The sequence below is a fragment of the Catharus ustulatus genome, chromosome 15 (assembly GCF_009819885.2).
Source record: "Catharus ustulatus isolate bCatUst1 chromosome 15, bCatUst1.pri.v2, whole genome shotgun sequence".
Lineage (NCBI taxonomy): Eukaryota > Metazoa > Chordata > Aves > Passeriformes > Turdidae > Catharus > Catharus ustulatus.
Genome location: NC_046235.1, coordinates 1,157,595 through 1,170,597, shown reverse-complemented (window position 1 = coordinate 1,170,597; position 13,003 = coordinate 1,157,595). Strand labels below are relative to the sequence as shown.

The following is a 13,003-nucleotide window of genomic DNA, read 5'->3' as shown; positions in this document are numbered from 1 at the left end:
GCTTGCCAGCACTGAGGTGAGCACGTACCGAGCTGGCACGAAATCCAGGTTAATAAGCAAATGCAGTGGTGAGGCCACAGGCAGTATCACGCTGGCTTAAACATAAATCAGTGTTTAATTAGCAAGTCTGGCTCAGCCGGGGTCCACCCACTGTTCTGTTCCGTGTTTGTGCCCCACAGGCTGTTCCCACGCACAGCCCCATCCCACAGCACCCCCAGATGGGTTGTTCATGGTATCTTTGGGGTCACAGAATCACAGGTGTGGCTTGAAAAGATCCCCAAACACCCCTGTCATGGGCATGGCCACCTTCCACTGTCCTAGGCTGACCTGGCCTTGGACACTTCCAGGGATCCAGGGGTAGCCCCAGCTCCTCTGGGCACCCTTTGCCAGTCCTGCCCATCCTGCCAGGGAACCATTCCTGCCCAAAATCCCACCTAACTCTGCCCTCTGACAGTCTGAAGTCATTCCCAGTGTCCTGTCCCTCCATCCCTGTCCCCAGTCCCTCTCCAGCTCTCCTGGAGCCCCTTTAGGCACTGGAAGGGCTCTGAGCTCTTCCTGGATCCTTCTCTTGTCCAGGAGAACACCCCCAGCTCTCCCAGCCTCACTCCAACACCCGTACTGGGCACAGTCCTTGCTGCTGCTGCTTCTCCTCTGACACCCAGGTCCCACTAAAACCACAATGGTCACAATGACAACAGCTGTGACAAGTGACACAACAACTCCGGAGGCTGCGAGGGTGGCAGGAGAGCAGCACCGGACACCCGGCTGTCCGTCCGGTGTCTGTCCCCTGTGCATCCCCTGTCCATCTGGTGTCCATCCAGTGTCCATCGCCTGTCCATCCCCTGTCCATCCACTTCTCATCCACTTGCTGAGGGAGGTGGGATGGCCCAGACTCTCCCTGGAGCTCCATGGAGAAGCCAGGTCAGGGGTGGCGACTCCAACACCACCCTGGGCAGCCTGTGGCAGTGTCTGACCAGCTTTTCTGTGAAGAAAGGGATTTGGGGGTTTGAAATCCCACAGACACACTCTTTCTTGCACAAGGCCACCACAGCAGTGAGTGCTGCCTGTGGCAGGTCCCCTGTGGGCACAAATGCCACCTGCAAGCCCAGCCCAGCTGAGCAGGGAAGGGTTAAATGCCAGCCCAGCTCTTGCGGGAAGCTTTCCTCTCATCCTTGCCAAGGTTTAAATTTAGTCCCTGCATGAACCCAGAGGACTTGGGCATCAGGTTGCTCCGGGGCTGGCAGTGCTGGGGAGCACCTGCTGCTGCTGTTTCATGGCAAAAATTCCCCCAAAAGCTGGGACTGGGCTGCAGCAGCAGCACTTGGGGTGGGCAAGCTGCAGAGACCCTCGTGTCATCCCAGCCATCCCACCAGTGGCCACCCCAAAAAAGCCACATGGCTGCAGTCCTTCATCTCCTGTGAATCCCAGGGGTGCTCCATGCTCAGCTTTGCTCATCCCAAGCCTTGAGTTTGCTCCTGGCCTCTTGGATTAGCTATGGGAGGCTCCTGCTCAGGGTTTCGGGGAAAACCCTGTATGGACACACCATTGCTGTGGCACCGGGAGAGGAGCTGTGGTGGGGATGGAGCTGCAGCTCGGGGTCCTGCCGTGCCCTCAGCACCGGGGCTGGGACATCCCCCGAGGGCTCTGCAGGTCCCCGTGCCCCGGGCCAGCCCAGGCCCGTCCATGGGATCACACATCCGGGAGCTCCATGGGGATGCCCTGTGGGACCTGCCCTGCGCTTTGGAGCGGGATGAGGGGCAGGGATGAGCCCGGCAGGTGCCCGAGGCTGGGGGCGGCGGTGGCATCCCTGCAATGCGCTTGGCAGCGGCTGCCCCGGCTGGCGCCCGCCGAGTCCATGTGATCCGGGGCTCGCTCTGTGCCGCCGCCGGGTCCCGCCGCCGGGACGGCGAGGGAGCCACAAGGTCGAGCCGGCAGAACGGCCCCGGCCCCGGCCCCGAGCAGGGCTCCCCGGCACCGGCTGAACCCTCGGGCTCCTCCGTGCCACCATGCCCCGCGGGAAGAGAGACCCGGTGCTGCTGTCCCCCGCCGAGGGCGAAGGTCCCCGCACGGCTGGGGACGGCCGGCGCTCCGCGGAGGAGGAGGAGGAGGAGGAGGAAGAAGACGGACACCTCCCGGGGCTGCCCCGCGACGACCTCACCAAGAGCATGTCGAGCTCCTCCGTGTCCTCCTACCACTCCGCCCTGTGCTCGGACGGCACGGAGACCTTCAAGGACTGCCTGGAGTTCCTGGACGAGGAGGGATCGCCCGGCCGGGCTGCCCCGGGGCGCTGGGCTCCGGCGGGGGCCCCCGGCGTGGCCCCGCCGCCCGGCCCCCTCGCCCGCCCGCAGCGGGCTCAGCTGTCCAGCGCGGCTAAGAATAGCCCAGTGGCGGGCCAGGGGGGCAGGATGGGTCCCCTCGGTGGGGACCGGCAGCCCGTGGCCGCCGCAGGGGAGCCGGCCGTGCCCCGGCAGCCCGGGGCGATGCTGGCCGGGGTTCCCAGCGACTCGGACGAGGTGGACGGCGAGGTGCAGGCGCTGACGGCCCGGGCTTTCCGCAGCCTTTCGGGGCTCCCCGGAGCTCGCCTCGACATGTGCAGCTCCCACACCTCCTCCAGCCTCTCCAACTCGCTGTCGGAGGACGGCGGGCGGCCGCGGCGGTGGCCGGCGGGCGCCGGGGAGCCCCGGGGCGCGGCCACGGCTCTGCACGGCAGGGTGGGCTGGCCCTTCCCCGCCGGCGTGGACGGGGAGCTGCTGGGCAAGGAGCAGTTCGAGTGCGTGGACGTGGAGCTGGAGAGCGGCGAGGCCAGGAAGGGACACAGCAAGAAGAGGACGGTGCCCAAGCGGCAGATCCTGCTGAAGAGGAAGGAGAGGAAGGAGACGGGCTTTGGCCCGCGGGGGGATGGCCCAGCGCCGCAGCCCCCCGCCAGGAAGGAGCCCCCCGGCAAGGGCAGAGCGGTGGGAGAGGATTTCAGGCTCAACTACCAGCAGTTCATGAAGGCGGCGTCCCTGGGCACCGACAGGACCAGGGCGGCCTCGTGCCTGGTGAAGAACGTGCTGGCCAAGAAGATGCAGTACGAGCAGCGGATCAAGATGGAGCAGAAGGGGCTGCGGGGCAGCTCCACCTCCTCGGGGCCGTCCTCCGCCGGCACCGACCTGCTGGGCGATGGTCTGGAGGGCAAGTCCAGCTCGCTGTCCCGCTCCGACTGCAGCTTCTCGGCCGAGGACCTGCGGGCCGGAGGGATGCCGGTGGCCACGGCGGCCGCGGCGAACGCCACCACCACCACCAGCCATCCCACCAAGGGCGTGGTGCTCAGCGAGGCGACGAGGGAGACTGTCTGCAACCTTAGGAAGACGTTCAACGAGCTCAACCAGAGGATGAAGTACCAGGAGGTGCTGGAGGGCCGCTGGCTGCCCGCGGCGGAGCAGCACACGTCGGAGAGGATCTGCTACCAGCGAGCCCGTGCTTTGTTCGAAGCCCAGCCTGGGGTGGGGAAGGTGCTGGATGTCGCCCCCCGGTTTGCGAGGGCGCCGAGGCCGTGGCCCAGCTTGAAGGAACGAGCCATCGGCCCCTTCCATTCCCAAAGCCTGCCCTTCAAGGCCGAGAGCCGGGCGCTCCCCTCCGCTCCGCCGCGCCGCCCCTTCGGCTCCTCCCGGGCGCAGGAGGCGAGGACGCTGCCCCAGAGCCAGCCGGAGAAGCCACCAGCAGCGCCCCGCCGGCCGCCCAGCCCCGGCATCCCCATTCCCCGGGGGTCCCCGCCGCCCGCGCCCCCCAAGCCAGAAGAGAAGGGGAAGGGGCGAGTCCCGCAGCCCCGGGACGTTCGCAAGCTGGTCAAGAGCAGCTACAGCCTCAAGTTCGGGACTGGCGCGGCACCGGCGAGCAGCGGGGAGCCGCCCCCGGCCGCCCCTCTGGTCATCCACTGCACCTCGGTGCGCCGGGAGCCAGCGCCGGAGCCGGCGGCCGAGGAGGTGCTGGCGGCCCCCGGCCGAGAGGCGGCCCCGGCGTGTGCCGAGGGGCCCGCAAAGCCCCCGGGCAGCCGGGCCGCGCCCTCCCACAGCTCCCCCATCAACATCACGCGGGTCCAGGCCACGCGGAGGGGAGCGCTCCCCAGCGAGGAGCCGCCGGCATCGCCCCCGCGCCGGGAGCGCAGCGAGCTGCGGGTGCCGCCGAGGGCCGAGCGGGTCCCGCACGTGGAGACCCATCTGCACGTCCTGGTGGGCCGGCCGGCCCCGGCGGCCGGGGAGAGCCCCCCGGCTGCGAGCAGCGCGGTGCTGCGAGCGGAGAAGACCGTGCTGCTGCCTCCGCCGCCGAGCAGCCCCGCGGAGGGGAAGGAGCTGCGCGGCCGCGGCAGCACCGGAGCGCTCCGTGCTGCGCAGGGCCCGGAGCCGCCGGGGCAGCGGCGCAGCGGCGGGGACAGCCGGGACCCCCGGGACCCCCGGGCCGGAGCTGCGGCCGAGCCCCGGGCCGAGCAGCGGCAGCAGCAGCCCCGCAGCCGGCGGGTGTCGGGGGGCAGCAGCGGGGGCTCAGCCGGTGGCACCGGCCCCGCCGCCCCGCTCCGAGCCGACAGCAGCGAGGGCTCCCCGGGCCGGCTGCCGGAGCACAGGGAGGCCTGGGAGCACTCGCCGCAGTGGCCGGCGGCTACAGAGCCCTACCCGCCCCCTGGCCCGGCAGAGAACTCCAACTACTTGGCGATCCCCGAGAGAGCCCCCAAATCCACGCTGATGCCAAAGCTGCCCTCGGTTCCCAACCCAGCCAGTGCATCCTTTGGGACTCCCTTTGTCCCCAGCCCGGCCAGCAACTCTTTTGGGGCTCCCTCAGCCCCCAACCCGGCCAGTGCATCCTTTGGGACCTCCATGGTCACCAACGTGACCAGCTCATCCTTTGGCTTCCCATCAGCCTCCAGTCTGGCCAGCACATTTGGGACCCCCTTGGTTTCCAGCTCAAACAAGTCTTTTGGGGCCCCTCTGGTCCCCAATCCATCCAGCACATCCTTTGGGAACCCCTTGGCCCCAAATCCATCCAGCACATCTTTTGGGAACCCCTTGGTCCCCAATCCATCCAGCACATCCTTTAGGAACCCCTTGGTCTCCAATCCATCCAGCACATCCTTTGGGAACCCCTTGGTCCCCAATCCATCCAGCACATCCTTTGGGAACCCCTTGGTCCCCAATCCATCCAGTGTGTCCTTTGGGAACCCCTTGGTGCCCAATCCATCCAGCACATCCTTTGGGAACCCCTTGGGCCCCAATCCAACCAGTGTTTCTTTTGGGTCCCCTTTGGTCCCCAATCCATCCAGCACATCCTTTGGGCCTCCATTAATCCCAAATGCATCCAGTGCATCTTTTGGGTCCCCCTTAGTCCCCAATCCAACCAGTGTGTCTTTTGGGTCCCCTTTGGTCCCAAATGCATCCAGCACATCCTTTGGGCCTCCACTGGTCCCAAATGTATCCAGTGCATCTTTTGGGAACCCCTTGGTCCCCAATCCATCCAGTATGTCCTTTGGGAGCCCCTTGATCCCAAATGCATCCAGTGCATCCTTTGGGTCCCCACTGGTGCCTAATCCTTCCAGTGCATCCTTTGGAAACCCCTTGGTCTCCAATCCATCTGGCACATCCTTTGGGTCCCCACTGGTCCCCAATCCATCTGGCACATCTTTTGGGACCCCACTGGTGCCCAATCCTTCCAGTGCATCCTTTGGGAACCCCTTAATCCCCAACCCAGGCTCATCCTTCGGGTCCCCCTTGGTCAGCAACCCAGTCCCCACTTCCCTTGGGTATCCATCAGTCTCTAACGTGCCCGGCTCTTTCTTTGGGTCCCCTTTTGTCCCCAGCCCAGCCAGCGCTCTGCTGGGAGCTGGTGCCTATCCCCTTCCTGCTGGGGAGGTGCCCTGGAGCAAGCCCAGCACTGAGCCCCCCCTGCCCCGGCCCCCCGAGGGCCCGGCCGCTGTGGAGCCCCCAGCCCAGCCCCACCCGGAGGATGCTCCTCATTTCCTCAGGAGGACCGACGGGCCCTCGCCGAGTGGGAGGAGCATAAGTCCCCCCAAGCCCTTCTCCGCCCCGCTGCCCGCCCAGCGGAGGATGCTCGTGGATCCCAGCAGCGGCAAGTGTTACTACATGGAGCCGCCGCGGCAGCCCCAGATGAAAACACTCTACGACCCCGAGACCGGGCAGTACCTGGAAGTGCTGGTCCCACCGGTGGCATCACACACCGGCCTCTACCAGGCACCTTTCAACCCCCTGCTCATGGCCCCGGGGGTCTGTGGCCCACCCTACGCACCCTACAGCGGTTTCCCGGCGCTCCCGGCACCGCCGCCCTCCGCCCCGTCCCCGCCGCGCCCCTCGCTGCCGGCTGCCGACACCCCCGGGACCCCCGGCTCGGCTCCCAAGGGCGAGGGGCCGTCCCCTGCCGGGGGTCCCGACTGCGGCTACCTGGAGAGCCTGTACTACATCCCCACGGGGATGCGAGCCAGCCCCGGCCCCGAGCAGCCCCCGGGCCGCGCCAGCCCCGCCGCGCCCGAGGGGTCTCTGCTCCGGATGTGAGGGGAGATGTCCCCTCCCATGGCCGGGATTAGCCCCAAATCAGCATCACCCCCTGCCCACGGCCGAGCGGGCAAAGCGCCCGGGGGTGGCGGGCACTGGTTGGACTTCACTGGCTTCTGATGGAAATGGGGACAGAAAGGGGATTTTCGGGTGTGAGCAGCTGGCAGCCCTAGGGGGACATGGGGGTGTGGGTCCCGGGCAGCAAAGGGACCACACAGGCCCTGTGTCCCCCTGTCCGGCCAGTCCCATCCCAAGGGTGACCCGGGCTGGTTGGCACAGCAGGGGAATGGCCTGGCCACCCCCAGCCCCGGCTGCAGCACAGACATCCCAGAGTAGTAATAAAAATGCTGAAACAGCTTTAAATCTGCTTATTCATCCTGTGCTTGTGTGGTCTGTAAAGGGAGCGAGGCGCTGACACACCTGGAATCTGTCCTGGAGTGTCACCAGAAAAATTCCAGACCTTGGGAGCAGGAGGGGACCCCAAAACCCAGACCAAACCCCAGCCCTGAGCACCAAACCACAACCATGAGCCTCAAACCCCAGCTCAGAACCCCAAATCCCAGCCCTGAACCCCAACCCTGAGCCCCAAACCCCCACCCACCCGCAGCCCCTGTAGGCCCACACCATCCCACCAAGGACTGAGGCTGAGGAGAAGGGATGGGCGTTATGGGACTGAATTAGAGCAAAAACCTCCTGGAGAGCTCGGGGACACCCCACGCACACCCCCCTTCCTGCGGATGCAGGTGTGCGCTGGCCGCGCCTCAGCGCCGCTCGCCAGCCCCGGGGGGGTTTAGCCACTGTCCCGGGAGGGGTTTTAGCCCGCCCCGGGGGTTTTTAGCCCGCCCAGGGTGGGTTTTAGCCCCCGCCCCGCAGTTTCGGAGCGCAGCAGGATGCGGGCAGCGCTGGCAGCGTGGCTGGTGCTGAGCCTGCTGGGGGGCTCAGGGGCGCAGGGCATGTGCGGGGACCCCCCCGCAGCCACGTCCCGCTCCATCCCCGCGCCCCAGCTCAGCCCCGAGGAGCGGCTCTCGCCCCACATGCCCCAATCCCTGCTCTGTGACGCCTGCCACGCCATCGCCTTCCAGGTGGGGACCGGCGGGGACAGGACACCCCGAAAGCGGCAGAGAGCCCTTGTGGGGAGGCTTCAGCCCGAAGAGATGCTGCTGCACCTCTGGGGCACGCCGCTGATGGATGTTCCCCATGGGCACCTTAAAAAAGGCTTCTGGGGCTCCTCATGGACCCTCTAACCCCGGGGGCGACACAGAGGGGGGTGCAGACCCCAGCCCCGCTCGGGAGCAGGGTCATGGACAGGCTGCCACCCTCACTGCCCAGATTCTGCCTTTTCTCACCCCAGCTCGAGGAGCAGCTGAGCAAGGCAGAAGGGAAGGTGGGCAAGAAGGCTCTGAAGGAGTCGGACTACATAGAGGTGCTGGAGAGGAGCTGCTCACAGGACTGGGAGAGGTGAGAGGGGCGTCCCTGGGATGGGGGTGTCCCTGGGATGGGGGTGTCTCTGGGATCAGAGCACCACGGGGGTGTTCCCAGGGACAATTTTCCCTCCCACGCCCCTCTCCCCGCAGTTACGGGGTCCTGGAGCTGGACGGGGAGAAGCGGCTGTCGGGGCCGGGGCTGCCGAGCCAGCATCCCATGAGCGTGCTGGTGACGGGGGGACCGTGGCCGGGCAGGTAAGTCCGGCTTTGGGGGTACAGGTAAGTCGGGCTTTGGGGGTACAGGTGAGCCAGGCTATGGGGGTACAGGTGAGCCGGGCACTGTCCCCTCGCCTCCAGGTGACCACGGCGGTTCCTCGCAGGCTCTCCAAGCTGTGCCACGGCTACGTGGGCGAGCAGGGCGAGGCTCAGATCTACGGCGCGCACCGGCGGGGCCCGGCAGTGCTGCGGCAGCTGCTGTGCCACGGGGACAAGGGACCCTGTGCCAGCCGAAAGGAGCGCCCCGACCCTCCCAAGGCGCTGCAGAACGAGCTCTAGCCTGGCGCGGTTAATGCTTAATGCCCCGGCGACCTTCGGAGCCGACTTCGTCCCCGGCCGACACGCGTGCCGGGAGGGCGGTGGGCTCCTTCCCGCTGTCGCCTGTCGCCGATGTCGCCGCTGTCGCTCGACGCCCGGCGCGGCCGTGCCGGCAGCAGCGCGGGCTCGGTCCGGGCGGGCTGGGAATTACTCTGTAACCCGCGGGCTCTAATGTTTCACCACGCGCGGGTGCAGTCCCAATTAAAGGAGTTAATGGCTGATCCGTGCCGGGGCCGCGCTCGCCCGGTTTCACAACCCCCAGCCAATGGTCGCCTCCCGCCCGCCGCCCCTGCCACCGCCACCGCCCGGCCTGTGGGTGACTAAAGTCCTTCCCACGGCCATAAAACCGCCCCGAGCGGGGACATCGCCGCCGGGGACTCGTCGCCGGAGGATGGGGACCCGCTCTGGAGACCTGGCTCGGCCCCAGGTGAATGCAGGCGCCGTCCCTGTCCCCATCCCATCCCATCCCTTTCCTTGCTCGGTGGCATCGCAGGGCGGTGGGGAGGGAGGTGGTGGCCGGGCACGCTGAACCCAGCGATGGCCAGCACAGGGTCAGGATGGCTCGCTGGGGCTGGCAAAGGTCAGGGTGAACCTGGTGACTGCGGTGAATCCCGGCACCGAGGGGACACGCTGGGACTGGCCGTGCCACCTTCCCCATCACCTGCAGGATCCTGTGGATCCTGCCACTTTACAGGAAGGAAACACCACGGGGGGATCAGTGGGTTCGGGAGCCCAGACCCCTCTCGGGGGTCAGAGCGGGCACAGACTGGGACTGAAGGGAAACACGCCGGGTCATGGCCCGGTGTCACCCGCGTCCGTCAGAACAGAGCCCAGCCCCTTTCCCGAGGGACATTTGGGTCCACACTGACCCAGCTCCCTCCTCATCCTCGCTGCCAGAATGGGAACTTGGCTCTGGCCCCCGCGGGCTCCCCGCACCCCCCTGGGAAGGAGCTGCCTGCGGCGGGCAGGGTGAGTACGGGGGCAGCCCCCCACCCCAAATCCATCTGTGACACACCTGCGGATGGAGACCGGCCAGCAGGGACCCCTCCCCTCCCTGCGGGCACAGAGGCTCCCATGGGGCAGGGTGACACAGGCTGAGCTGTGCCCCACAGCAGGACCCCGGGGCGGGCACCAGGCCCCCCCGGCCGGAGATGGACATGCTCTACAGGATCGAGGACGTGCCCCCCTGGTACCTCTGCATCCTGCTCGGCTTCCAGGTACAGCCTGGGAAGTGGCAGACCCCAAATCCCCATTCCCTGCGCTGTGGGGACACTCCCAGCCCCGCTGAGCACCCCCCTCGCCCCCAGCACTACCTGACCTGCTTCAGCGGCACCATCGCCGTCCCCTTCCTGCTGGCCGAGAGTCTGTGCGTGGGCAAGGACCAGCTCACCGTCAGCTACCTCATCGGCACCATCTTCACCTGCGTGGGCATCACCACCCTCATCCAGACCACCGTGGGCATCAGGTAGAGCCGCGGCCCCCGCGGGCCCCCCCGGCCAGCCCCGGGCCTGGGTGCAGGGGTCCCTCTGTCCCCCCAGGCTGCCCCTCTTCCAGGCGAGCGCACTGGCCTTCCTTGTCCCCGCCAAGTCCATCCTGGCCCTGGAGAAGTGGCGATGCCCGCCTGAAGGTGAGGGCAGGGGGGTACAGGGGGTGCCCGGCTGCTCCCGGCCCGCCGGGGCCACCTCACGGCCCTTCCTCCCCAGAGCAGATCTACGGTAACTGGACACTGCCCCTCAACACGTCCCACATCTGGCAGCCCCGCATGCGAGAGGTACATCCTGTCACCATCCTGCCACTGTGCTGTTACCACACTGCCACCACACTGCCACCACACTGCCACCGCACTGCCACCGTCCTGCCACCGTCCTGTCACCACACTGCCACCATCCTGCCACCGTGTTGTCACCGCACTGCCACCACACTGCCACCGCACTGCCACCGTCCTGTCACCGTCCTGCCACCGTCCTGCCACCACCCTGCCACCATCCTTCCACCATCCTGTCACCATCCTGCCACACGGTCACCATCCTGCCACCCTGCCACCGTCCTGCCACCGTCCTGCCACCATCCTGTCACTATCCTGTCACCACAATGCCCCCATCCTGCCACCGCCCTGCCACCGCCTTGTCACCGCCCTGTCACCTCCCTGCCACCTCCCTGCCACCGCCCCCGCGGTACCCAGCCTCCCTGGCAGGCTGCTGACGCCCTCTCCTGCCCCTGTGCCTGCCCTGCAGATCCAGGGGGCCATCATGGTGTCCAGCCTGGTGGAAGTGGTCATCGGGCTGCTGGGGCTACCCGGGGCACTGCTCAGCTACATCGGACCTCTGACCGTCACCCCCACCGTGTCCCTCATCGGACTCTCCGTTTTCCAGGCGGCTGGTGACCGGGCTGGTTCCCACTGGGGCATCTCTGTGCTGTATGGCATGGGGACACGGGGGACAGGAGGGCAGGGCTGTCCGACACGGAGCCCGGAGGGTGTCAGGGGCACGATGGATCCCGTCTGTCTCTCCCCCCAGGACCATCTTCCTGATTGTCCTGTTCGCCCAGTACCTGCGGCAGGTCGCCATCTGCGTGCCCGGCTACCGGCGGGGCCACGGCTTTGTCCTGCTCCGCGTCCAGATCTTCAAGATGTTCCCGGTAGGGACTGGCTGAGAGCATCCCGGGGCACTCCCAAACTCCCCTGGAGCCACACGTGGGCTCGGAGCGGTGCGGGAGGGAGCCCGTGTGTGCCCCGCAGATCATCCTGGCCATCATGCTGGTGTGGCTCATCTGCTACGTGCTGACCCTCACCGGAGTGTTCCCCAGCCGGCCCGACGAGTACGGCTACAAGGCCAGGACTGACGCCCGCGGGGAGATCCTGTCCGTGGCACCCTGGTTCCGTGTCGCCTACCCCTGTGAGTGCCCGACACCCCTGGGACCGCCGGTACCCCTCTGCCCTCGGGGATGCGCGGGCCTGCTGCAGCATCACCGGGGCTGGGGAACCCCCGGGGAGCCCAAAGTGGCACCGCTGAGGTGGGGGGGCCTGGGGTGTCCCCAGCCCTGACCCGTTCTGCCCCCGGGCAGGCCAGTGGGGGCTGCCCACGGTGACCTCGGCAGCCGTGCTGGGCATGTTCAGCGCCACGCTGGCGGGCATCATCGAGTCTATCGGGGACTACTACTCCTGTGCCCGGCTGGCAGGAGCGCCGCCACCCCCTGTGCACGCCATTAACAGGTACAGCCGGGTGTTCCCCCCTCCATGGCACCTCACTGCACCGCGGTACCCCCGGAGAGGAGTGCAGGAGGGTGGGATGGGCACCAGCCCGACCGTGCTGCTCTCCAGGGGAATTTTCATCGAGGGCATCTCCTGCATCATCGCGGGGCTCCTGGGAACCGGCAACGGCTCCACGTCCTCCAGCCCCAACATCGGCGTCCTGGGCATCACCAAGGTACCGCGGCCGGGGAGGGGTCCCGGCTCGGCCGGGGGGCTCGGGCACGTCACCTGCTGCCGGTGTCTTTGTGCAGGTGGGCAGCAGGAGGGTGATACAGTACGGAGCCGTGATCATGCTCCTGCTGGGCACCATCGGCAAATTCACGGCGCTCTTCGCCTCCCTGCCCGACCCGGTGCTCGGCGGGATGTTCTGCACTTTATTCGGTAACTGGCTGGCCCCAACCCGGAGCGTTGCTCTCGCAGCCCCGCAGCCTCGGGGGCTGGTGAGCCCAAGGGTTCAGGGCGGCTTTGGGGGCTCCTGGCAGCCCCCTATGCCCAACGCGGGCACCTCCGCCTGCATCGCCGCCTCTCTGCCGGCAGGAATGATCACGGCCGTCGGCCTCTCCAACCTGCAGTTCGTGGACATGAACTCCTCCCGAAACCTCTTCGTGCTGGGCTTTTCCATGTTCTTCGGGCTGACGCTGCCAAACTACCTGGATTCGCACCCCGGGGCCATTAACACAGGTAGCGCCCGCCACGGAGAGCCGCGATTTGGGGCATTTGGGGAGGGAGGAGGGCAGATCTGCCCCAGCCCGGGGGGAAATCGGCTCCTCACAGCACCCCTGCAGGTGTCCCCGAGCTGGACCAGATCCTGACCGTGCTGCTGACCACGGAGATGTTCGTCGGGGGCACCATCGCCTTCGTCCTGGACAACACCATCCCGGGTAAGTGCAGCAGGCAGATTGCTGCGCATTTAGAGGGGATGGCAGGGCCGGGGGTGACACACGGACATCACCGCAGGGACGCAGGAGGAGCGAGGGCTGGTGCAGTGGAAGGCAGGAGCGCACTCGGACAGCTCGAGCAGCGCCAGCCTGAAGAGCTACGACTTCCCCTTTGGCATGGGCGCGGTGCGGAGCTGCCGCTGGCTCCGGGCCGTGCCCATCTGCCCGGTGTTCACCGGGTTCCGTGCCCGGGCCGGGGGCACGGCGGCCGCACAGGGCCCGGAGGGCGCGGACGGGGTCTCGGTGTGCACCAAGGTCTGA

The 13,003-nt window shown here is 67.4% G+C and overlaps 3 protein-coding genes across 3 annotated transcripts; all 3 read left to right on the top strand.

Annotated features, from left to right (window-relative positions):
• Positions 1-2,006: 2,006 nt before the first annotated feature.
• Positions 2,007-6,536, top strand: PROB1 (proline rich basic protein 1). The gene is made up of 2 exons (XM_042779757.1): positions 2,007-5,682; positions 5,719-6,536. Exons 1-2 carry the CDS (start codon positions 2,007-2,009, stop codon positions 6,534-6,536), a joined length of 4,494 nt encoding a protein of 1,497 aa, XP_042635691.1.
• An 878-nt stretch (positions 6,537-7,414) lies between these two features.
• On the top strand, positions 7,415-8,775 carry MZB1 (marginal zone B and B1 cell specific protein). The gene is made up of 4 exons (XM_033073348.1): positions 7,415-7,618; positions 7,888-7,994; positions 8,111-8,215; positions 8,341-8,775. The coding sequence occupies exons 1-4, from the start codon at positions 7,427-7,429 to the stop codon at positions 8,513-8,515; spliced, it is 579 nt and encodes a 192-aa protein (XP_032929239.1). The 5' UTR covers positions 7,415-7,426; the 3' UTR covers positions 8,516-8,775.
• A 155-nt stretch (positions 8,776-8,930) lies between these two features.
• SLC23A1 (solute carrier family 23 member 1) lies at positions 8,931-13,003 on the top strand. The gene is made up of 15 exons (XM_033073332.1): positions 8,931-8,981; positions 9,452-9,523; positions 9,667-9,771; positions 9,862-10,019; positions 10,093-10,181; positions 10,258-10,325; positions 10,789-10,970; positions 11,071-11,191; positions 11,292-11,448; positions 11,618-11,765; positions 11,874-11,979; positions 12,056-12,185; positions 12,342-12,485; positions 12,590-12,685; positions 12,762-13,003. Exons 1-15 carry the CDS (start codon positions 8,946-8,948, stop codon positions 13,001-13,003), a joined length of 1,854 nt encoding a protein of 617 aa, XP_032929223.1. The 5' UTR covers positions 8,931-8,945.

Bases quoted from the DNA above. Each gene is read 5' to 3' on its own strand.
- PROB1 (XM_042779757.1), top strand. From the start codon at position 2,007: ATGCCCCGCGGGAAGAGAGACCCGGTGCTGCTGTCCCCCGCCGAGGGC. The intron at 5,683-5,718 runs GTGCATCCTTTG...TCCCCAACCCAG, and splicing joins ACTGGTGCCCAATCCTTCCA to GCTCATCCTTCGGGTCCCCC.
- MZB1 (XM_033073348.1), top strand. From the start codon at position 7,427: ATGCGGGCAGCGCTGGCAGCGTGGCTGGTGCTGAGCCTGCTGGGGGGC. The intron at 7,995-8,110 runs GTGAGAGGGGCG...CTCTCCCCGCAG, and splicing joins TGCTCACAGGACTGGGAGAG to TTACGGGGTCCTGGAGCTGG. The intron at 8,216-8,340 runs GTAAGTCCGGCT...GGTTCCTCGCAG, and splicing joins GGGGGACCGTGGCCGGGCAG to GCTCTCCAAGCTGTGCCACG.
- SLC23A1 (XM_033073332.1), top strand. From the start codon at position 8,946: ATGGGGACCCGCTCTGGAGACCTGGCTCGGCCCCAG. The intron at 10,326-10,788 runs GTACATCCTGTC...CCTGCCCTGCAG, and splicing joins GGCAGCCCCGCATGCGAGAG to ATCCAGGGGGCCATCATGGT. The intron at 12,486-12,589 runs GTAGCGCCCGCC...GCACCCCTGCAG, and splicing joins CCCCGGGGCCATTAACACAG to GTGTCCCCGAGCTGGACCAG.